General features: G+C 62.2%; 6 protein-coding genes across 9 annotated transcripts; 2 read left to right on the top strand and 4 right to left on the bottom strand.

Moving 5' to 3' along the window:
* Positions 1-731: 731 nt before the first annotated feature.
* Positions 732-2,674, top strand: CHURC1 (churchill domain containing 1). The gene is made up of 4 exons (XM_056494144.1): positions 732-812; positions 917-1,052; positions 1,823-1,893; positions 2,303-2,674. The coding sequence occupies exons 1-4, from the start codon at positions 774-776 to the stop codon at positions 2,393-2,395; spliced, it is 339 nt and encodes a 112-aa protein (XP_056350119.1). The 5' UTR covers positions 732-773; the 3' UTR covers positions 2,396-2,674.
* A 556-nt stretch (positions 2,675-3,230) lies between these two features.
* GPX2 (glutathione peroxidase 2) lies at positions 3,231-4,597 on the bottom strand. Its single transcript, XM_056494141.1, has 2 exons — positions 3,845-4,597; positions 3,231-3,766 (listed from the first exon to the last, which is right to left on the bottom strand). Exons 1-2 carry the CDS (start codon positions 4,067-4,069, stop codon positions 3,416-3,418), a joined length of 576 nt encoding a protein of 191 aa, XP_056350116.1. The 5' UTR covers positions 4,070-4,597; the 3' UTR covers positions 3,231-3,415.
* A 116-nt stretch (positions 4,598-4,713) lies between these two features.
* On the bottom strand, positions 4,714-8,560 carry RAB15 (RAB15, member RAS oncogene family). 2 transcript variants are annotated; one of them, XM_056494139.1, is made up of 7 exons: positions 8,374-8,560; positions 7,060-7,120; positions 6,862-6,922; positions 6,704-6,781; positions 6,526-6,615; positions 5,512-5,577; positions 4,714-5,389 (listed from the first exon to the last, which is right to left on the bottom strand). In XM_056494139.1, the coding sequence occupies exons 1-7, from the start codon at positions 8,495-8,497 to the stop codon at positions 5,234-5,236; spliced, it is 636 nt and encodes a 211-aa protein (XP_056350114.1). In that variant the 5' UTR covers positions 8,498-8,560; the 3' UTR covers positions 4,714-5,233. The 2 variants fall into 2 exon arrangements, with proteins under 2 accessions (XP_056350114.1, XP_056350115.1); XM_056494140.1 differs by lacking the exon at positions 8,374-8,560 and adding an exon at positions 7,692-8,261.
* A 1,257-nt stretch (positions 8,561-9,817) lies between these two features.
* Positions 9,818-15,097, top strand: FNTB (farnesyltransferase, CAAX box, beta). Its single transcript, XM_056494138.1, is given in 14 exon segments — positions 9,818-9,875; positions 9,878-9,960; positions 9,963-10,124; positions 11,203-11,267; positions 11,406-11,478; positions 11,708-11,799; positions 12,085-12,231; positions 12,306-12,389; positions 12,962-13,048; positions 13,124-13,253; positions 13,336-13,468; positions 13,559-13,670; positions 13,756-13,870; positions 14,332-15,097. Coding segments are annotated over 14 exon segments (1,437 nt in total). The 5' UTR covers positions 9,818-9,832; the 3' UTR covers positions 14,443-15,097.
* On the bottom strand, positions 14,777-17,836 carry MAX (MYC associated factor X). Of its 2 annotated transcripts, none has more exons than XM_056494142.1 (5): positions 17,573-17,836; positions 17,366-17,392; positions 16,243-16,349; positions 15,913-16,043; positions 14,777-15,591 (listed from the first exon to the last, which is right to left on the bottom strand). In XM_056494142.1, the coding sequence occupies exons 1-5, from the start codon at positions 17,666-17,668 to the stop codon at positions 15,407-15,409; spliced, it is 546 nt and encodes a 181-aa protein (XP_056350117.1). In that variant the 5' UTR covers positions 17,669-17,836; the 3' UTR covers positions 14,777-15,406. The 2 variants fall into 2 exon arrangements, with proteins under 2 accessions (XP_056350117.1, XP_056350118.1); XM_056494143.1 differs by having other exon boundaries at positions 15,913-16,036; positions 16,242-16,349; positions 17,573-17,802.
* Positions 17,837-17,892: 56 nt separating this feature from the next.
* Positions 17,893-22,115, bottom strand: UNC93B1 (unc-93 homolog B1, TLR signaling regulator). Of its 2 annotated transcripts, none has more exons than XM_056494133.1 (12): positions 21,936-22,115; positions 21,235-21,336; positions 21,011-21,152; positions 20,780-20,933; positions 20,542-20,703; positions 20,349-20,478; positions 20,176-20,269; positions 19,972-20,096; positions 19,699-19,881; positions 19,356-19,629; positions 19,022-19,140; positions 17,893-18,927 (listed from the first exon to the last, which is right to left on the bottom strand). In XM_056494133.1, exons 2-12 carry the CDS (start codon positions 21,316-21,318, stop codon positions 18,637-18,639), a joined length of 1,758 nt encoding a protein of 585 aa, XP_056350108.1. In that variant the 5' UTR covers positions 21,319-21,336; positions 21,936-22,115; the 3' UTR covers positions 17,893-18,636. The 2 variants fall into 2 exon arrangements, with proteins under 2 accessions (XP_056350108.1, XP_056350107.1); XM_056494132.1 differs by lacking the exon at positions 21,936-22,115 and adding an exon at positions 21,584-21,647.
* Positions 22,116-22,356: the final 241 nt, after the last annotated feature.

Raw genomic sequence — 22,356 nt, 5'->3', positions numbered from 1 at the left:
TCTCTCAGCTAGCCCTGGGCGTCCTCCACTAGCCCTCTAAGTTCCCCAATTCGTCCCAGGCACCCCATAGTTAGATCTCAGTGTCCTCCAGCTCGTCCCAGGCACCCCCTAATCAGCCCTGGGTGACCCCCACCAGCCCTGGATGTCCCCCAACTCATCCGTGGTGTCCTCCATCTAACCCAGGCAGTCCCCGGCTAGTCCAAGCCTTCCTACAATCAGCCCTGGATGACCCCCACTATCCCTGGATGCCCCCCAGCTAGTCACAGTTACCCCACACCTGGCCCTGGGTGCTCCCCACTATTCCAGGGTGTCCCCCAGACAAATACCAACACCCCACAGTTGGCCCTGAATGTTCCCCAGCTAATCCTGGGTGTCCCTCACCAGCCCTGGCTCGCCCCCAGGTACTTCCCAGGGTCTCCCACTAGCTCTGGATATCCCCCAGCTAATCCTAGGCGGCTCCCAGCTAGCCCTAGGTGCCCTTCCCTAGCCGTAGATCCTCCCCAGGTCACTCCAGGTGTCCCCCACTAGCCTTGGGTGCACCCAGGTAGCTCCAAGGATCCCCCACCAGCCCTGAGTGCCCGACCAGCCCAGACCCCCCAGTTATTCCTGCTCGCTCCAAGCAGCCCCACGGCCCCTTAGGCCACGCCCATTGTCCAAACCACGCCTATCTTCTCTAGGCCACGCCCCCACACCGCGCCTCGTCCCCCACCCCGTCACTAAGCCACGCCCACCGGCGCAAGTCTCGCGAGATTTGCGGGGGAGGGCGGTGCGAGATGTGCGGTGGTTGTGTGGGCACCGAGTACCCGGAGCGGGTGAGGGCGGGCACGGGGGGCGCCGGCACCGGCACCGGTACCGGTCCTGGTCCTGGTCCTGGTCCTGGTCCTGGTCCTGGTCCTAGCCTGTGCTCCCGCTCTAGGGCACCACCTGCCTGGAGGGCGGATCTTTCCTCCTGAACTTCGTGGGGTGCGCGCAGTGCGGCCGCCGGGACTTCGTGCTGGTCAGCAACCGTGCCGAGGGCCTGCAGGGCGAGGAGGAGATCGTCACCTATGACCGTGCGCTGGGGGGCACCGGGGGGTGGGGGCCCGGTGGGGCTTGGGGGCCTGAGGAGATATTTGGGGTCTGGGGCTCTTGAGGGCGACATTTGGGGGATCCCTGAGCCATCCCTGGGTTCAGGGATCGCTGAAGATTGGGGTCTTGAGGGCTGGGAGAGGTCGGGGGTCCGGGGGTGCTGAGTGTTCGGGAAGACCTTGTATCTTGAAGATCTTGAGGGATGCTGAAGGCTTTGGGGGAACCTTTGGAGTCTGGAGCTTGGGCGATCTTGAGGGTTAGAAAGGGCTTGAAGGGACCTTTGGGATCTGGGGGTCTTGTAGGCTCGGGAAAACAGGTGGAGGTCTTGAAGACTGAGGGCTGGGAGTAGCATTTGGAGTCCTGAGGGCTGGGAGGGATTCCTGGAGTGTGGGGGCTCTCAGGGGCTGGGGTGTGATGGGGAGAGCTCAGAGGTCAAAGGAGGGGGAGGATTAGTTTGAGTAGGGAAAATTTGGGGCCCCAATATTTGGGGGGTCCCTGAGGGTGGGAATGGTGGATGCCCAGGGAGGGCGTCTCAAGTTTAGAGGGAATATCAGGGAGCTGCCGATGGATATTAAGGGGGGTGAGTTGCTGTGGGGGAATTTTGGGGGCTTGATGTTTTCGGGACTGCAATGTCTATGCCCTGGGGGTGAGGGCAGGCACAGAGGATTGGGGCTTGTCCCAAGAGATTGGGAGTGGAGGGATACCCCAAAGACAGTGTCCATGTCCTCTCACCCTACTGTCCCCTGCCCCACAGACCTGTGCAAGAACTGCCACCACCTGATCGCACGCCACGAGTACACCTTCAGCGTGGTGGATGACTACCAGGTTTGTCTCTTGTCCCCCAAAAGTCCTTCCTGATCCTGTCTCTGGAATTCCAGACCCACCCTTCCACAGGCTGATTCCCACCTTCCTTGGGACAGAGCGTCATCCCTGTGTTCAGGGCTACCTGAAGTCCCCCCAGCACTAGTCTGTGCCTTGTGAGGGAAGCCCAGTTCACCTGGCATGGGAATGTAGGTGATGGGAGAGGGCTGTGACCCCCATTCCTCATTCCTGGCACATCTCCTATGCAAACGGCTGGAAAAAGGGCTCAGGCGAGCCAGTGGTGCTGGAAATGAGATCTCCTGGCTCTGATTGCAATCGGGGATCGGGTACCGGATCTGGCTCGAGTTTCCCTGTGGGGGAGCAGGGCTGTGGGAGCCCCCCTTTTTCCAGCCCCCCCTTTTCCTTCCCCCAGGAATATACCATGCTGTGCCTGCTCTGTGGCCGTGCTGAGGATTCTGTCAGCATCCTGCCTGACGACCCTCGCCAGATGACCCCACTGTTCTGATCCCCCAGGATGAGTAATTTCTGGGGATCACACAGTCCCTAACATGATTTGCTCCTCCAAACTTCCAGCCTGGATGCAGCAAACACCCAACACCAGATGCTCCCATGTGTTTGGAGCCTTTTGGCTCCGACCCTGACTGCAAGGATAGGATGCAGTGCCACGGCCCGACCCGTGTGCTGAAGACATAGTCCCCCAAAACTGGATCCAAAGGGACTCCCACCCCATCCCACCTCAGGAGCCCTCATATGTGGGGTAATAAATGTGACATGTGACAGCTTGGTGGCAGAGGCAGGAGTATTTCAGGAGTGGGCTTCACCCCCTGGAGTTGGTGAAGGGTGTTGGGGGTTGATGCAGGGGACTTTTTCCATCCCAGGAGCCTGTGGAATTCCTCCTTGGCCCTTTCCAGCACTGGAGAGCCCACTGCACTCTCCCGGTGCTCTGCTAAATCCTGCAGAGAAAAGACTTTGATTGTTTTTCCTTCCCGAGGAGTTGGTTTGGGATCACTTCCTCCTGCCCTGGGGTTTGTCACCTGGCCCTGCCCTGCTGGGAATTCCAATTCCTGAGGCGGGAAGGAACTGGGTGTGGGAAATCACTGCCCTGGGGTGGGTGAAGTGCTGCTCTTGGCACTCGGACCCAGCAACACCCATGGGGAACTGGGTGCAGCCAGCCTGGCACCCACTTATCCCTGAGCCTCCATTTCCTGGATCTGGCACCTCAGGGCTGCGTCCTCCTTCCTGCTCCCCCCAACAGCCCCCAAAATCCACATGGGTAGGTGTGTTCCCAGAAACCTCATGGACCCATTTACGCTCCCAAAAACCACGTGGATCCAGGCACGCTCCCTCCAGCTCATTTATTGCCACCAGCCCACGTTGCCCCGGCGGCTCCAACCCTCTGCCCCCATCAAGCCCCCTCCCCGTGGAGGTTTCAGAGGGGGCTGTCACTCTGCGGAGAGCTGGGGCCATCCCGGGGTGACGCCGGAGCCAGGATCACACCAGAGCCAGGATCATGCTGGAGCTAGGATTACTTGGCCAGCTTGAGGAGACGCTGGATGTCAGGCTCCAGCTGGGCCGTGGGCACACGGGGGCTGTAGCGCCGGAACGGTTCCCCCTCAGGCCCCACCAGGAACTTCTCAAAATTCCAGGAGATGTCGGAGCGCCGCACAGGGCTCCAGGTGACAAAGCGGGGCTCGGCCATCAGGTGTGTGGCCTCGTCGGCCGGTGCAGGCAGGTGAGCCTTGAGGTAGGCGAACACGGGATGGGTGTCAGTCCCGTTCACCTGGCACTTCTGGAACAGGGTGAAGTTGGGCTCGAAGCCACCCCCGGGCCGCACGTGCTTCAGGGTGTTGAGGATCTCCTCGTTAGTGCCGTTCTCCTGTGGCAGGGAAGGAGAAATCCAGAGCCCTGTGTTTCCCAGCTCCTCACCCCCTGCCTCGTAGCCTGTAGGACTTACCTGGTATCCAAACTGGTTACAGGGGAATCCCAGCACGACCAGCCGCCGGGGGTAGCGGGCTTGGAGCTGGTTGAGCTGGGTGTAATCCCGCACCGTGGTGCCTCAGAGCGAAGCCACGTTCTCAATCAGGACCACGCGGCCCCGGAAAACCCCAAAATCCACCTTTTCCCCCTGCAAGGAGGTGGCGCTCAGGTCATAGAAGGACTTGGCGATGGGGACGGTCATGGCTGCAGGTGTGCGGCTGTTTGTGCCCCGTGCCCTGCGCTGCCTCTTAAGGGCTTCCCGGCGCTCACGTCACGGTCCAAAGGTCTCCAGGCCCCGCCACGGCTCAGGAGAAACTGGAGCCGCCCGTCCCACCCGTGGAAGGAGGAAGGTGGCACGGGGCCAATGCAATGCTCTACCTGCCTCAATAATTCATGGCACGGCTCAGTGCGGCTGCTCGTCCTAGTGCCTGCAGGGTGTGGGATGCTCCCAGCCTGGCACAGCATGTTCTCAAGGGTTGGGAATGACAGTGAGAGTTGGGGAATAACGGGAGTCAGGGAATAATGGGAATCTGGGAGCTGGGGCTCTGTGGGGCAGAGGAGGAGGGGACAAGTGCCCCAGTACTCCTTGCCTGGTGCAGACATGGCATCACCTCTGGAGCGTACTGTTCTGCCCATCCCAGTGCCCACCAGGCTTGAGGCCCACTGGTTCCAGTACCAGCTCCACTGCTGTCCTGTGGTGCCCATCCCAGTGCCTGGCAGCATTCTGGTGTCCACCTAGATCCCAGTAGGTTCCACTGTCTTAGTGCCTACCATCATCCCAGTAACCACCCATCCCAGCCCATCACTGTCCCGCTGGCTCATCCCAGTGCCGCCACCAAGATTTCCAGCCCTGTTCCCACAGTTGGGGCTGACCTGGTAGCCTGGCAGGCCATGGTGGTGGCCATGGCACCCCACGGGCACCATACCCCATGTGTGTGCCCAGCCTGGAAAGGGGACACCATGCTGGCAGCCCCAGATCACCCTCAATTATTGATCACCGCTCGGGTGTCCATGCCCAGGCTGTGCCTGCTGCCATGGCATCACACCCACAGCCCCCCTGGAGCACACGGACCACCAGCCCCTCCAGCATCACCTTTATTCTGCAAACCATTGTGTAAAACCAGGGGTCCCACAGACATGGGGTGGCACAGGCTGGGCACACAGTGCCTGGACAGCCCCCACCCTATTTGCAAACCTAGGGGGGCACAGGTGCCAGGATGAGGGGCCCCCCCTTGCCACCCTCCCATCCCCCCTGTCCCTGGGGATGTCCCGTGTTGACCCCCACTCCATGGGGGCTGCCCCAGTCCTGCCCCTACCATGCCCCCCGACACACCCTGGGGAGGAGGGGTCAGGGGGGTCCCAGCCTTCAACACCAGCAGGTTTTGGGGGTGTCCTCGCTCCCCAGGGGCTGCTGCTCATCCTCCTCCAGCCGGGCCAGGGTGGGGGGGCGGGGTGGCCCCCGCAGCTCGTCCAGCTCCTTGCGGTGCGCCTGCAGCACCAGCTCTGTCAGCCGCGTGAAGGACTGTGGGAGAGGGGTGGGGTGAACCTCGGGGACCCTTCCAGTACCCCCTGACCTCTCCAGGCCCCCAGGCCAACCCCAACCCCTCAGAATCCCACCAGCCTCCTGCCCCAGTCCCCTCATACCTCCTTGATGTTGAGGTTGCTGCAGGCGCTGGTCTCGTAGAAATCCATCCCGTATTCCCTGGCCAGCTGCGGCACCAGGGGTTTGGCAGGGAGGGGGGTAGCATGATTTGGGGGGAGGGGGGATTCAACACCCCTAGCCTCCCTCTCTGGAATGTGCACAGCTGGGCACGGACAGACAGGAGAGCTGCAGGGGGGCCTGGCATAAGGGCACACCTGGGGCTGAGTGTTGGGTGCAGGGGGCCCTGGGAGGGGTGCTGGGTCCAGAAGTCACTGGGAGGAGTACTGGGGGGCACTAAGTGCTTTAGGGTGCAGAGGAGCACGATGGAGTTGCAGGGAGGGATTGGGGTTGTTGGACACCCTGTGGTAGCACTGAGTGGTAAAGGGGTTTCCTGGATGCTCTGGAGCTGCAGGGGGGTGGGTCAGGGTGGTCCCTGGGTTCAGACTGCAGGAGCATGGGGGGTCACTTGATACAGGTAGGGATGTTTGTGGATCCCTGGATATGGGTAGGGCTGCAGGAAGGCTATTGGGGCCCATGTGGAATGCAGGGAGGGCTTGTGGAGGGTCTGGCCATGCTGAGATTGCTGGGAGGTGCACTGGGTGCTTTGAGGGTCAAGACATCCCAAGGGTGACACCAAGGGGGGATCACTGTGTTCTTCAAGGGTGCAGGAGACCATGCTGGAGGTGCAGGGAGAGGCTAGGGGTCTCTAAAAATTTTGCAGGTGGGGAAGAGGGAGCCTTGGGGGTGCACAACCACTGCAGAGGTGGAGGGGAAGAGGGTTCCTGGGCCCTGGGGGAGCTGGTTTTGGGGTGCCTGGGTACAATCTGCAAGAGGGTGGGGGGTCCCTGGTTGTGCTGGGAGGGGCTGGGAATGCTTAGGAATCCCGGATAGAAGTAGGGCTGCAGGAGGGCTGTCAGGGTCCCAAGTGCAGAGGGGGCTCAGGGAGAGGCTGGGCATGCTGGGGGTGCAGGAGGGATCCTGCTCCCTGGGGGGGGCACACAGCAGCCCCCGCTCACCTGCAGCCCTTGCTCTTTGGGCACTTGCCTCTTGTGCTCCTCGTCCGCCTTGTTCCCGATGAGGATTTTCTGGACGCCATCAGGTGCGTACTGGGCAGGAGAACAGTGTACAGGAACATACTGGGCGGGAGAACATACATGGCTGGGGAACCCCCGAGCTGCCCCCGTGAACCCCCACCTCATCCACGTCGCTGGCCCACTTCACGATGTGCTGGTAGGAGCGCTCGCTGCTGATGTCGTACACCAGGAAAATGCCCTGCAGGGAGTGGGGTGCAGCCGTTGACACCCCAAAACTGTGCCTCAGTTTCCCCTCTCCAGGATGGGGGGTCCCAGTACCTGTGCCCTCCGGTAGTACTGCTTGGTGATGGTCTGGTACCGCTCCTGGCCAGCTGTGTCCCTGCCCAGGGACAGCAGGTCAGTGCCACCACCCATGGCATGAGTTTGGCAGGGCTCAGCCACTACCTTGGTCGGGGGGGGGACTCAGAGCCCAAGATTTCTTCCCTCTTCCCCCCAGGATCCAGTGCTGCCACTCACCAGATCTGTATTCGCACCTTGATCCCATCCACTTCGATGGTCTTCATCTTGAAGTCGACACCTGGGATTGAAATGGGAGAGGTTATGGAGTGTCCTGGTGTTTCCCTCTGCAGGAGCTGCTGTCACTGGATGCCCTCTGGTCCCTTCTCCTCTCCTGACCCACCCCATGCCCCACCATGGCCTGGTGCTGGTCCCCACACCCGGTGCCTGGCCTGGCAGGAGGCCCTGGTGCCAGGTGGTGATCCTGGTGCTCCCAGCTTCCTGCTGCTGCAGCTGTCCAGTTTTCCCAGTTCCCCAGTGCTACAGCTTCTCGGTGCTGTGGCTAACCAATGCTCCCAATTCCCGGCTGCACACTGCTCCTGGTTCCCCCGTGCCAGAGTTGCCTGGTCCTCCCAATTCTCCTGTGTCCATGATTTCTTAGCTCCCTGATGCTCCCGGTTTCCTGGAACCGTGGCTCTCCGGAGCCCGCGGTTTCCCAGTTTCCCTATGCTGCAGGTTCCCGGTGATCCTGGCTTGTGGATGCCCACGGTTTTACCGTTTCCCGATGCCCACGGCTTCTCTGTTCCCCAGCGCTGCCACTCCCGATGCTCCTTGGTTCCCCGGTGCCCACGGTTTTCCCGCTCTCTGGTTACCTGTTTCCCCATGTTCCTAGTGTTGCAGCTCTCCAGTGCCACGGTTAACCCTTTCCCGGTGCCCTCGGTTTTTCTGTGCCCACCACTCCCCGGTTCCCTGGTTCCCACGACTGCCGGGTGCCCTGTTTCCCGTTTCCCCGATCCTGTGGCTTCCCAGTTCCTCCGCAGTCTCGATTCCCCGATGCCCATGATTTTCCCGTTCCCTGAGTTCCCGTTTCTCGGTTGCTGCATCTCCCTTGTCCTCCCGGTTCTCTGGTTCCCACGGTTTTCCCGCTCCCCGGTTGCCCATTTTCCCGTTTCCCCAGTGCTGCGGCTTCCCAGTACTCACGGTTTCCCGATGCCCACGGCTCCCCAGTTCCCCGGTTTCCCGTTTCCCCGGTACTGCGGCTCCCAGTGCTCCCGGTTACCCGGTGCTGCGCCTCCCCATTGCTCCCGATTCCTTGATGCTCCCGGTTTCACGTTTCCCCGGTGCCGCGGCTCCCCGTTTCCCCGGTGCTCCCGGTTCTCTGGATTCCCGTTTCCACGATGCTGTGGCTCCCAGTCTTCCCGGTTTCCCGGTTCCCCGATGCTCCCGTTTCCCCGGTGCTGCGCCTCCCCACTGCTCCCTCTTCCCCAGTGCTCCCGGTTCCCCTTTTCCCCCGCTCCCGCCGCTGCGGCCGCCGTGCGCTGCCGGTGCCGGTACCGATGGTGGAGATGTGGGCGGGGTGGAACTGGTTGTCGGTGAACCGGCAGAGCAGGCAGGTCTTGCCCACGCCCGAGTCCCCGAGCAGCAGCAACCGGAACAGCACGTCGTACTGCTTGGCCATGGCGGGCCCGGGCCGCCGCCGCCGCCGCCACACCGGGGCCGCTCCGGGGCCGCGAGCTGCGCCGCCGCCGCCGCGCCGGGCCGGGCTGGCACCGGGGGATGCACCGGGGCGGGGCGGGGCGGGGGCGGCGGCGGCGGGAGGGGGCACCGGGAGGGGAAACGAGGGGAGCGACACCGGGGATGGACCGGGGGATGCTGTGGGGAGCGGGGAGGGGACACCGGGGATGCACCAGGGATACACCGGGAGATGCTGTGGGGAATTGGGCGGCGACACGGGGGATGGACTGAGAGGAGAGCTGGGGAGAACAGGGACGGAGCCAGCAATGCACCGTAGGATATGTTGGGGATGCTCTGGAAAACGGGAGGTGGGAGACAGGGGATGTACCAGGGGGACCAGAGGGGACTCCGAGGGCTCTGGGAGCGTCAGGGATGTACCCGGGATTGCTCTGGGGGAATTGGGAAGGGGACAGAGGGGTGCAGCAGGGCACACTGGGGTGACACAGAGCTGCGTCAGAGGAACAGGTGACAATTAGGAAGGATGGGATGGCACCCAGCGGGACCTGGACACAGGTGGGTTGTCCAGGTTGTCCTGTCCAGGGACAAGGTTCCCGTGAGAACCTGGTGGAAGTCAACAGGGCCAAGAGCAGGGTTGGCACATGGATCAGAACAACATCCGAGATAGGTGCAGGACGGGGTGATGGGATGGAGAACAGCCCGGATAAGAGGAGTCTAGGGGCATGAGAGGCTGGATACGACCTGGCAAGGTGTGCTGGCAGACTTGGAAAGCCACCCATGTCCTGGGCTATGTCACTGGCAGTGTGGGCAACAGGTGAGGGAAGGATTGTCCTCCTCTGCCCCACTCAGTTGAAACCCCACATGGAGCACTGCGTCCAGACCTAGAGTCCCTGTCATGAGAAGTACAGGGAGCTCCTGGAGCAAGTCCAGAGGAAGCCACAGAAATGCTCCAAGGACTAAGAACAGGATGGGGAGCTGGGATTGCTCAGTCTGGAGAAGAGAAGGCTCCAGGGAAAGTTAGAGCTCTTTCCGGTGCCTACAGGGGCTGCAAGAGAGATGGAGAGGGATGAGGGCATGGAGTGACAAGATAAGGGGAAATGTCTCCAAAGTGGAAAAGCGGAGGTGTAGATTAGATACTGGGAAGAAATTTTTCCGGAGTGGATCTCCCACAGACGCTGTGGCTGCCCCATCCCTGGAAGTGTCCAAGGCCAGGCTGGACAGAGCTTAAAGCAACCTGGTCCAGTGGAAGGTCTCCCTGCCCATGGCAGGGGATGGAACTGGCTGGGTTTTAAGGCTCTTATCAACCCAACCCGTGGATTCTATGATGATGCAACCAATGACGTCACATCACGATGACGCAGCGGCCCCGGGAGTGGCTCCTCCGCGCACGCGCGCCGGGGCTGGGCGTGAGCAAGAAAGAAGGGGCGTGGTCAGGTGGGAAAAGGGGAGTGTCCAGCCTGGTGGGCGTGGCCAGGAGCGCGGCCGCGCGTCCCCTCCCGGCCGCCGTCGGCCGCTGCCCCCGCGGCCGCAGCATGGCGGGAGCGGCCCCCGGCCCCGGCGGGCGGCGGCGGCTGCGGGACGATGGGCTGCGCACCTGCACCTCCGCCGAGCAGGTGCCGGGGGCGCCGGGGGGGCTGCGGTGTGGGGCGTGGAGTGCCGGGGCGGTGGGCTGTGAGGTGCCAGGCTGCCGTAGGGCTGGGCTTTGGGGTGCCGTGGAAGTGGGGTGTGGGGTGCCGGGATGCCGTGGGGCTGGGCTTTGGGACGCCGTGGAAGTGGGATTTAGGGTGCCGGGATGCCGTGGGGCTGGGCTTTGGGACGCCGTGGAAGTGGGATTTAGGGTGCCGGGATGCCGTGGGGCTGGGCTTTGGGCGCCGTGGAAGTGGGATTTAGGGTGCCGGGATGCCGTGGGGCTGGGCTTTGGGACGCCGTGGAAGTGAAGTGTGGGCTGCTGGGATGCCATGGGGCTGGGCTTTAGCCTGCTCTGGGAGGGCTCAGGTGTGCTATGGGACTCAGTGGTCCCTGTGCCTACGCAACTACTGTCCCCACACCCCTTGTCAGAACAGCCCAGCAGCGACCGGTGTTTTGGGGAGCCCAGTAGTGCTACCGCCTGCCAGCTGCGGCAGCTTCCACAGGACACGTCCCCCAGAACCAGTCGGGGGAGGGTGAGGGGCCCTGGGGCAGCCACACTCTCCTCTCCGTCCCTCTATCCTGATCCAGTCCCTGGCAGCTCCCCTGGTTGCTGGGACGGTGTGAAAAGTGACTCTGGGTTTCCCAACCCATGGGGTTCTTGCTCAATTCTGCCTTGGCAGGACACAGTGCCATGAGTGCAGGTCCCCATGTGGCCCCTCCTCACAGCTGAGGCTGATCCCAGGGTATTTCCTTGAGGATTACTGTGGCTTAGAGAGTCCAAGTCCCCGGTTATCCGAGCAGGAGGAGGGTGTTTTCCGTGACAGTGTTGTGATGAACCAAACTCAAGCTGGATTTGTAAAGCAGCACAGTATGGTGCTGGATTCTGGCATAATTTGGGGCTGGGAATTCCTACTTTGGTTTTACTGGGTGGGATGGGCTTTGAATTGGATAAACCCCTGGGATGGGGTAGAAGCAGCGGGGCTCAGTGGGGATCATGTTTGGGATGTGTGGAGCCTCTTCCCAGAGCTTACTATGGTCTTTATTCCCATTTTTCCTGACAAGTCCAAGGTGGAGGACATCGTACAGGAGGTCTATGACGCCTATAAGACAAACCATCACTCCTCACAGTGAGTATCAGAACTCCAAATAACCATAAATAACTCCCATCCCAAAAAAGCCGTTGAGCCCAGTGGGTGACGCAGTAGAATTCTGCCCCTTGTGCCACTGTCCCCCTGCCTGCTCATGCTATCTTCTCTGTATTCCAGGTACGTCCTGCAGCGGGAGAAGCACTTCCATTACCTGAAGAGGGGCCTCCGGCAGCTCACTGAAGCCTATGAGGTACCAGGAATGCCGGATGTGCCACCTGGAGCCACCAGCTGGGGCGGACCCCTCACCCTGGGCTGTCACCAGGGATGTTTGTTTTTGGGAGTTTGCCAGCCCCAGAGTGGACACAGCATTCCCTGTGTGCCCGTGCTCATCCCAGTGATGCTCTGAGGGTTCTCCTGGCTGTCTCCTCACTCCTGCCATGTCCAGTGCCATTCCCTGACTATCCCCTCTGTCCCTGCAGTGTCTGGATGCCAGCCGCCCCTGGCTCTGCTACTGGATCCTGCACAGCCTGGAGCTGCTGGATGAGCCCATTCCCGAGTCGGTGGCCTCTGAGTGAGTGGGGAGAGCTGTGGGGACCCCAGCGTGGCCACTGTCGCTGCTGGCCACCCGCGTGACTCCGGAGGTGCCACCTCCCGCTGTCCCCAGAGCAAAGGAGTGCTTTGTCTCCCTGCCACCGTCAATGCTGCCCATTCTTCCGGCGGCTTCCTCGTGACGACGGAGACGGGAGGGTGACACCCCCGGCTTCGACCTTGGGGGGATTCGCAAGGCTGGCAGGGGATGTATCACCCCAGCGGGGTGACACAGGTGACGCTGAGCCCCTTCCCCACCTTCCCACAGTGTCTGCCAATTCCTGAGGCGGTGCCAGAGCCCCCAGGGTGGATTTGGGGGGGGTCCTGGCCAGCACCCCCACCTCGCCCCCACCTACGCCGCCGTCAACGCGCTCTGCATCATCGGCACTGAGGAGGCCTTCGGCGTCATCGACAGGTCTGGGGGGGCCAGGAGAAGCTGGGTGGGAGTGGGGTGCATGTCCCCCCTCTCACAGCTGCTGGCTCCCACAGGAAGAAGCTCTTGGAATACCTTCACTCGCTGAAGCAGCCCGATGGCTCCTTCCTCATGCACGTGGGTGGAGAGGTGGATGTCAGGTGGGTGAGGGCTGCATGGGGGGGCCTGGGAATTTTGGGGAGCCAGTGCTGGAAGGAGATGGTGGGGAGCTGGTGCCATTCTGGGGATTTAGTGCTGGGAGCTGGTTATGTTTTTGGGAGTCAGTATCATTTTGGGGAGTTGGTACTATGGTGGGGAGCCACTGCTAATTTGGGGTACAGTTTTGGGGGGTCAGTGCTGTTTTGGGGAGCAAGTGCTGGGAGCGGGTGCCATTCTGAGGAACCGAGCCATGGCATGGCTTTGGGGAGCTGGTAGTGTTTTGGGGAGTGGTGGCACACTGGAGTACCAGTGCTGTTTTGGGGAGCAAGTGCATTGGAGAGGTGTAGTCTAGGGGAGCCAGTGGAGTTTTGGGGTGCTGGTGCAGTAGCAGGGGACCAGTGGCATGAACTACTGCCATGGCAGGGTGCCGTTGTGGGGAACCAGTGCTGGATCAGGAGCCTTGTGCTGCTTTGGGGAGCCAGTGTAGTTTTAGGGAGCAGGTGCCACTTTGAGGTGTCAGTGCCACATCCATGAGAATCTATCTCCTGAATCTCTGGGCACCCTTTTCCCACAGGAGCGCCTACTGCGCTGCCTCAGTGGCCTCTCTGACCAACATCATGACGCCTGCGCTCTTCGCTGGGACAGCCGAGTGGATCGCCAGGTGAGATCTGGGGACAGCTGGGGGACAGGGGATGACATTTCCAGCGTTCCTGCCGCCCTGACCACGCTCCCACAGATGCCAGAACTGGGAGGGTGGGATTGGCGGCGTGCCGGGCATGGAGGCGCATGGTGGCTACACTTTCTGCGGCGTGGCTGCACTGGTCATCCTCAAGCAGGAACATCTGCTGAACCTCCGGAGCCTGCTGGTGGGTGACCTCTCTCTGGGATACTGGGGGTCTCATCCTGCTGGGAATCTTTGGTCCCACACTGGTTCCCATTGCCCCGCAGCACTGGGTGACCGGGCGGCAGATGCGCTTCGAGGGCGGATTCCAGGGCCGCTGCAACAAGCTGGTGGATGGGTGCTACTCCTTTTGGCAAGCTGGGCTCCTGCCCCTGCTCCATCGGGCACTCCATGCCAGGGGTGAGTTGCCACAGGCTCCCTCTGTCCCCAGAATGGCATCTCTAGGGATTTGACACCTCTGGTGTTTTCTCCTCTGGGCTTCCCTTCCAGGCGATCCAGCGCTGAGCATGGCACACTGGATGTTCGACCAGCTGGCACTGCAGGAATACATTCTCCTGTGCTGCCAGTGCCCAGCTGGCGGGCTGCTGGATAAGCCAGGAAAGTGAGTGCAGGGGGCAACACAGGTCTGCCTGGCATCAGGGATGCCCAGATGCCCCCTCAGCATCCCAGTATCTCCTTGTATGCAGATCCCGGGATTTCTACCACACCTGCTACTGCCTGAGTGGGCTGGCCATTGCACAGCACTTCGGAAGTGGAGACCTCCACAATGAGGTGGTCCTGGGTATCCCTGAGAATTGCCTGGTAAGTGCTAGGCATTGCTGAGGTGGGCAGGGATGAGCTTCCATTGCTCCACAGCACTGAGGAAGGCAGATCCAATGGCAGTGGAAAGAGTTAAGGTTCAGCCTGGAGAACAGGCTTCTGCTTTGAGGGCCTAAAGAGCTACAAGGGAGCTTTGGAGTTGGGCTTTGGACAAGGGCTTGGAGTAACAGGACAGGGGGAATGGCTCCAAACTGCAAAAGAGGAATGGAGAAGAAATTCTTCCCTGTGAGGGTGCTGAGGCCTTGACACAGGCTGCCCAGAGAAGCTGTGGCTGCCCCATCTCTCCAAGTGTCCAAGGCCAGGCTGGACTTGGCTTAGAGCAACCTGGGATGGCAGAGATTCCCTGTGCTCAGTGGGTTGGACTGGATGATCCTTAAGGTGCCTTGCCACCCAGACCATGTCAGGACTCCGTGATTAACATCCTCCATCCCTCTCTCCCACAGCAGGCCACACACCCTGTCTACAACATTGCCCCGGCGAAGGTGGCGAGGGCAGTGATGCACTTCCTGCAGTATCCTGTGCCCAGCCTGGATCCGGCATCCGCTGCCGACTAGGGGGGTCCTGCTGCTGGCTCGGGGTGCCGAGCCCCGGGAGCGAGCGGCACAGCCCATCCCACGGCGGCCTGGCCAGGCAGAGCCAGGTGCTCAGGGTGCTAGCAATACCAAAATCCAGCCTGCTCCGGGCCTGGTATCCTGCTGCCATCCTGGCCAGGGCCGAGGCGGCACAGGGGCTCTGGCAGAGCTTTTTGGCATCAATAAACCAGAAGTGACACCCGCCGTGTGCTGGTGGCCCCGGGGATGCGGGGCAGGAGGTGATGCCACGTCTGGATCCGGTGGCACCAACTTTCCCCATTCCAAGAACACGCGGTAACCACAGGGGAGGATAAAATAAGTGGAATTTTGGCTTTTTTTGTTTATTATTTATAGTCTTATAGTAAAGGGAAGCCTTAACTTGCAAGACATCTCTGGGCAGTATGTACAACATACCTTAGATCCAATGGAATGGCATCAAAATGGGGGGAAAAGGGGCACCTACGGGGCAGGGATGGGCCACTGGAGTTTGGAAAATGCCTTCAGAGGTTGGGAAGGGTCAAGGGAGGGAAGGAGGAGGAGGAGTGGGGAAGGAGCCTCCAAGCCTGGCTCTGTGCTCCGCCGACTCAGGCAGGTGGAGTTGCACACGGAGAAAATAAATAGGGAGATTCCCCCCCCAGTGCTTGCTCCTTTTTTGGGGGGGGGCTGCCCGGCTCCTCCCTGTTCTGGACTGCACTGGTCCCCGGGTATAAATAGAAATGCTCCTATAAAACCAGGAGGGAAGGGGAGGGGGGTCGCTAGCAGAAGGGAGTTGGCAGGGGAGTCTCCCTGATCCCCCAAGTCTTTTTGCTCAGCCTGGCCGGCTCCCCCCGGGGCCGGCGCGGTGGGAGCAGGGAAGGGGCCGGGGAGGGCTGGGAAGCTGCAGTCCGAGAGCTTCTAGGAGTGGAGGGAGCGAGTCCTGCCGCGGGCCGGGGGGCGGCGGGGGGGCCTAACTGGCCTCCATGCGCAGCTTCTTCCTGTTCTGCGGCTCGTCGGGCTCCGAGTCGGAGCTGGAGTCGGAGCCGCCGTCGAAGGCGGAGATGGCGCTGCCCTTGGGGTTGGTGTAGAGGCTGTTGTCCGCGGGGTAGCTGGCCTGGAGCTGGGCGCTGGCTCGGGCCTTCTCCAGCGCGCGCACTGCGAGGGACGGCACTGTCAGCCCTGGGCCCAGCCCTGCCTGCAGCCCAGCTCCCACATCCTGGATCCCAAACTCTTCCACACCCTAGATGCTGCCAGACCCCAGCTCCCACCGAATTCTGCACCCTGCCCGACCTCAGCTCTCACCAGATCCCAACTCCCACTGGATTTCAGCTCCCAGCAGATTCTGGACTCTGACGGATCATAGCTCCTGGCAGACCCCAGCTCCCACTGGATCCTGGATCCCAAACCCTGCCAGACCCCAGCTGCTGGATCTCAGACCCTGCCAGACCCCATCTCCAGCCAGATCTCAGCTCCCACCTTGCTGCTCCAGCAGCGCGTTCTGCCGCTTGAGGTCGTCGATGTCCTGCTGGTGCGTGTGGTTTTTCCGGCGCATGTACTGGATGTACTCTGTGGCTTTGTCCAGGATTTGGGCCCGGGATGCCTGTTGCAATAGTGGGAAAAGCCAGAGGCAAGATAAAGACCTAGTCCAGGGGGTAAAACTGGAATTTTACCTGCCTCATCCCACCCTGGCTCTGGCCTCACTGGGGACTCCTGTGGCACAAGAGAGCCTTGGGAACGTCCCAAATGGAGAAGCCTGGACCACGGGTGGGTGCTGCCTGTGCTTCCAGCACGCTCCATAAACTCACCTTCTCTCCTTGGAGCGAGGGCACGGAGTCCCGCAGGCTGTGGAAGCTATCCTTGATGTGGTCCCTGCGCTTGCGCTCCAGCGCGTTGTGATGAGCCCGTTTGTCGGCCTAGGAGGGGGGGACAGGGGTGGCACCGCGGACGCCGCCAGCTGCACCCCCAAAATTCCTTCTGGGAGCCGCTGTGGGAGCTCAGCTCAGCCCTCAGGGCGGCTCCGTGGCCGTGACGCCTCCGGCTGGGCCGCGAGGGCGTGGGAAGGAGGCGGCTCCCGGTGCTTTCGGTTTCCCCAGCTTCCTGCTGCCGGGGCAGCTCTGGGCCCCAGGGGGGACACAGCACTTTTCCCCCTGGAACACGGTCACCTTCTCCCCTGCCCCCCAACCAACCAGGCACAAACCCCTGCCCCCGTGCCCTCTGTCAAACTCTTGTGTTGTTCCCCCTGTTCCCCCCAAACACAGCCCCACCCCCCACGACTTGGCCCCACAAATAACGCCCCCCCAACACCCCCGTTTTACCCCAGAAAGCCTCTTACTCTTCCTCCCCCAAAGAGCCCCAGATCCTCCTCCACACGACCCCAAGCCCCACGCCCCACTGGTGTCCCCCCCATAAGACCCCCAGCCCCGCAGGACACCCCCAAAACCAGCTGCCCCCTCAAAAGACATGACTCCATGGGTCCCCTTCCGTGTCACAGCCCTCAACCCAAATAAGACCTCAAAGCCCACAAGTGGCCCCTCTTCAAGCCCAATCCCCCTCCCGAAAAGACCCCCATCCCTACTGGTGTCCCCCCCTCTTCCAAGAATCGCATCCCCACAGGACACCCCCAAGCCCAGATTTCTCCCCCAAGACCCCCCTCCATGTCACAGCCCCCCCAGAAGACCCCAGCCCCAAAGGTGTGTCCCCCTCAAAAAGACCCCCAACCCCGGTGGTTTCCCCCAACACCCCCAACCCTACTGAGTCCTCCCAGCACCCCGATCCCCACAGGACACGCCCATTCCCCCCATCCCCCTCCAGGATCCCCACTCCCCCATCCCCTTCCATGTCACCCCCTCCCGAAATCCCGCCCCCCTCACACCCCCGCCCACGTGCTCCCGACCCCGGGGGCGCTGCGGGGCGGCCCCCAGCCACCTACCGCGGACTGAAACCTCGGCTGCTCCTCCTGAGGAGCCCCGACCCGGGCGAGGAGGAAGAGGAAGAAGATGGTGGGGGGGGGGGCGCCGCCATATGAAGGAAGAACACACACAAACCAAACATTACCCCATTCCCAGCACTCCTAAGGTGGCGAAGAGCCACGGGGGGTTATCCCAGGGATTGTCCCGGGGTTGGGGGCCCAACTCACGTCGCTCTCCACCTCGATGTCATCGTTGTCGCTCATCGCTCCCGCCCGGGTGAAGCCGCGGGCCGCGCCGCCACAACAACAGCCCGCACCGCGCATGCGCGGAAGTGGGGGGGGCAATCATGGCGTCGGGCGACGCGAACGATAGCGGGAGTTGTGGTTTGAGTGGGGAGATGGAGGCAGCTTCCACGTGGCGGGGACTACAACTCCCGGCGTGCCCCGCGCGGGACAGCGCGGGGCACGCCGGGAGCTGTAGTCTCCGCTTCGGGAAGGGGCGCTGGGGGTACGTGGCCGAAGGATGGAGGAGGTGAGGGCCCAGGAGATGGAGGGAGGGGGTTTATTGAAGGAAAATGGGGATGGGAGGGGTCTGGAAGTCTGCGGGGCCAGCTTGGAGGGGCTGCAGGTTGAGCTAGCGAGGCTCCGGGACAACCTGGGGAGGGCTGCAGGGTCTGCCTGGGATGCCTGTGGAGCTGGTCTGAAGGGCTGTGGGCCGGTTTGGGAGGGTGTCGATCTGCCTGGGGCTCCTGGGTGGCCCTGTGGGGTCTGGGGGTCTGAATGGGGGCTAATATGGGAGGGCTGGGGGTCTGCCTGGGGTCTGCAGGACATTGTAGGGGGCTGCAGGCCTTGCTAGAGTGTCTGTGCATCTCTCAGGGGTCTGTGAGCCTCACCTGGGGGGGCTTCGGCCAAATTTGGGGAGCTGCAATCTGCCTGGGGGGGTGTGAACCTTGTCTGAGTTGCTGTGGGTTTGTGTGTGTGGGGGCCTTGGGGGTCTGCAGGTTTGATCTGAGCAACTGCATCATAATCTGGGGGGCTAAGGGCCTCCTTAGGGACTGTACCACAATTTGGGGGTCTCTGTACCACAATCTGGGGGATGTAGGTCAATCTGGAGGCTGCAGTCTGGGGGTCTGTCAGCCGATGTGGGGGGCTCTGGGCTGCCTGGGGGCTTTAGGCTTAGCTTGGGGGGCTGCAAGCCTGACCTGAGAGGATTAAAAGAATTTTGGGGCCGGGGGGAGCTGTGGAACCCGCTCAGGTGCCAAGAACAGGATGGGGCCCAGGCCAGGCTGACCCTATCCCAGCTGCTCCCCGTCCTCTTTTGGCAGCTCATCCTCGCTGGTGGCCTCAGTTGGGTGCCTGTCATTGTCCTCCTTGTCATTGTCCTCCTCTTTGTCCCCGTCCCCGTCCCCGTCGGAGCCAGTCTCATCCGAGTTGTCCTCCAGGTAGCGGTATCCACGTGTTTTGTGGCGCGGGCGCGGGATGCGGGGCAGCCGGACCTCCACGTTCTGTGTCACCTTCCTCTCCATCCACAGGTATGTCCCCACTGCCACCACCAGCGTCAGCAGCATGATGGACAGCTTGGCCTGCGGCACAGGGAATTTTGGGACAGGCGTGGGGGTGTGTCCCCAAAAGGCCTGGAATGTCTCAGAGTGGGCTGGGGCAATATCTGGGACTTACCTTCATGGGCAGCCCTGACCACAGGTAGACGGTGAAGATAGCCAGGGCCTGCCACCAGTGGTAGATGGTGAAGATGAAGTCCTGGCGCTCCTTTTTCTTGTACAACATCCCCAGGAGGACTGTGGCAGAGACTGGAATCAGTGTCCCCTTCCTATGCCATGTCCCCTTGGCATGGGGGACAATCACAGTGTGTCTGTCCCATGGATCCGAGAACTGAGACCACAAACTCAGGGTGCCAGGGGACATGAGGAGAGGATGTGTGGAAAAACCTGGGACAACCCAGGCTATTTTGAGGACCACCAAGGCGTTTTGGGGACAACTTCCTGCTACTCACTGCTGATTCCGGTCTTGTTGAGGGCGCTGCCCGCGCCCCAGAGCACGGCAATGCTGTAGAGCAGCGGCGCCTGCGCCAGGTACCGGGGCTCCGGCGCCCAGCAGAAGAGCGTCACCAGGAGCGCAGCGTGGATGAAGGCTCCAGCCAGGAGCGGGATGTGCCGGCGCAGGCGCAGCATGCACAGGGCCAGGCTGGAGCACGCCGAGGCGGAGAAGCCGTAGGCCATGAGGAGATACGCCAACCTCTCCAGCCCCAGGGCGCACACGCCGTAGTTCTACAGCAAGCAGGGGCTCAGCGTCACCTGTCCCAGCTCTGTCACCTCCCACCCCATCACGAGTCCTACCAGGGAAAATCCAGTGCAGACAAAGAGCACCTCGAAGCCGCTGTAGATGAACAACGGGAAGAGGTGCCGCAGGCGATAGTCCCGCATGTGCTTGAAGGGCAGCTGGAAGATGTTGCCCCAGCCGATGCTGCGCATGTCGATCTCCTCCATGGGCCGGTACGCCGCGCCGCACAGCACCAGCACCTGTGGGGCACCTGCAATGAGCTCCTGCCATCCTCCAATCCCAATGGTTGGGATTAACCATGGGCTGTCCCCCTCTGCCCCGGCGCTCACCACCAGCATGGCCAGGAAGGCGGCGGCCATCAGCGCGCTCTCCACGATGATGAGGCTGACACTGCGGGGAAGGCTCTGCAGCACCGTCTTGTTGAAGCCGGGCAGAGTGCCGTGGCTCAGGGTACCTGCCAGTGGGGCACAGGCCGTGGTTAATCCCAACCCAGGGTCTCCCGGTGCCGCCCCGCGCCCCGCCCGCAGCCTCACCGCAGTGCTTCACCGCAAAGAGAGTGTGGTTCAGTTGGTAGAGGTAGTTGTTGAGGAAGAAGACCATGGGCATCTGAGCGCAGACGAAGCTCAACTGCAGGATGCAGAGGGGTGCACGCTCAGTGCTCCTGGCGTGTTCCCCCGCCCATCCCAGCCAGCCCACTGGGGCTCACGTGGAAGCAGGAGTAGAAGACGGTCTGGAAGACGATGATGTAGGCATTGCAGGTGTCCCGCGGCCTCCGCTGCCTCTCCTTCTCCTGCTCCTCCTTGTAGTTAACGTACTCGTAGTACTTCTGGGCCATCCTGCGTGGAGCAGCGGGTCAGCCGGTGCCCCCTGCACCCCCCACCCACCCCCCTGATGCTCACCTAGTGATGTAGGTGCCCATGGAGGCCCAGAGGGGCACGATGACCATGCCGATGGCCACTGCCGAGGGCACCAGCGTGTAGTAACGCTCCCAGTAGTTGCTGGAGACGAAGAGGGCGTAGATGCCGACGGCCAGGAACATGGCCCACTTGGTGCCGAAGAACCTGCCAGGGCAAGGAGCAGGAGCGTGGGCGGCTGTGCCAGCAATCTGTGCTGGCCAGGAGCATGGCAGGGCTGTACCTGATGAGGATGGGTGTGTAGAGCAGTGCTGCCACGGGCGTGACATTGATGCCCATCAGCACCTTGTGGTCGATGTCCTCCAGCCGGATGTTGCTGTACTTCACCTCCCGGTAGGTCTCATCATAGTGAAGGATCAGCTGCATCTGCAGCAGGCCTGGGGAGATCCAGGGGTGGTCACCCCATGCCCTGAACACCCCAAGTTTTTCTGGGGGTCCCTGGGAGGTCCCATACCCAGGTAGACGCTGTAAGTGAGGGTGCCAGCCAGGCTGGCGGCCACCACGTTCTTGATGACACCGAGGCGCTTGCGGCGAAAGTACTTCTGCTCCTCCTCCTCCTCATTGTAGTCAGGGTGAGCACCCACAAAATCGTCCAGCTGTGGGTGATTCCAGATGTCAGGCCTTGGGGATGGCCACCATGGCCCGGGTTCCCCCCCATAAGTGTCCCCCTGCTCTCACCTGTGTCTCTGTCCCCTCAGTGCCCAGCCCGGTGCTTGGCAGTGTCTTGGCCCCATCCTGGCAGCCATCGACGTCCTTCTCCATTGGTGCTTCTGGGAGGCCCTGGATGGTGTCATGGCACCCTAAATCTTGCACCCATATGTTTTGCACCCCTGTGTCCTGCGCCCCCAGCCCTTGCACCCCTACATCCAGCACCGTGTACCCAGCACAAGGCACCCCCAAGCCCTAAACCTCTGTGCTCTGCAGCCCCACATCCTGCACTTGTGGTTTGCACCCCTGTGTTCTGCACCCCTACCCAGCTTTGCACTCCCCAGATCTGTACCTCTGAGCTCAGCAACCCCAGACCCACCTCCTCCCCGGTCACACCGACCCCTGCCCCGCTCGCCCGTGCCGGAGTCTCTCGGGGCGGGGCGGGCGCCTCTTCCTCTTTCGTTTAGCGCGGGCGGGACGGGGGTGGGTGGTTAAAGGGGCCGTTCCCGGACCCCTTCCCCCCTCCCGGACCCCCCAGTCCCTGCCCGCACTCCTCAGTGCCCCCCACCCGCGTCCGTTCTCAGCACCCCGACCTCCGCCGCACTCATCATACCCCAACCCGCACAGCACCCTGAACCCCCGCACAGCACCCATGGCTCCCACATCGCACAGCACCCCAACCTTCCCCCCCCCGCCTCCCTGTGACTCCCCAGCTTCCCCAGGGCTCCCACCGGGCCTCGGGATGGGTGCTGCCTCCTCGGGGTGCCCGTGGCGCTGGGCGCTGCGCCCTGCTGCTTTCGCTTCCCTTTCCCGGCCCGGGGGATGTGCCAGAGTGCGGGGGGACATCCCAATCAGGGGGTGTAGGGCACGTGCCTGCCCTGGTGCCACCCCAGAGCTGGGGCCGGGAGGGTGCCCGGGTGCCTGGCACGGCAGGGTGCCCCGGGGCAGGGCGAGGGGACTGCTGAGCAGGGCGGAAGGGGTGACATCTCCGGGGCAGGACCTGGCCCAGCCGGTAGCGGGGGATTCTTGAGATGGGACTCTTGGGAGGGTGGTGATTTCTGCAGGATAGGGGGGATATGCAGGAAACAGCCCCAGAAGGGTCATGGCAGTGGGGCAGGGGTAACACATCCTGACGGTCCCCCATACCCACAG

The sequence above is a fragment of the Oenanthe melanoleuca genome, chromosome 5 (assembly GCF_029582105.1).
Source record: "Oenanthe melanoleuca isolate GR-GAL-2019-014 chromosome 5, OMel1.0, whole genome shotgun sequence".
Classification (NCBI taxonomy): Eukaryota; Metazoa; Chordata; class Aves; order Passeriformes; family Muscicapidae; genus Oenanthe; species Oenanthe melanoleuca.
Note: the sequence above shows the minus strand (reverse complement) of the source record. Positions and strands in the feature narration are given on the sequence as shown.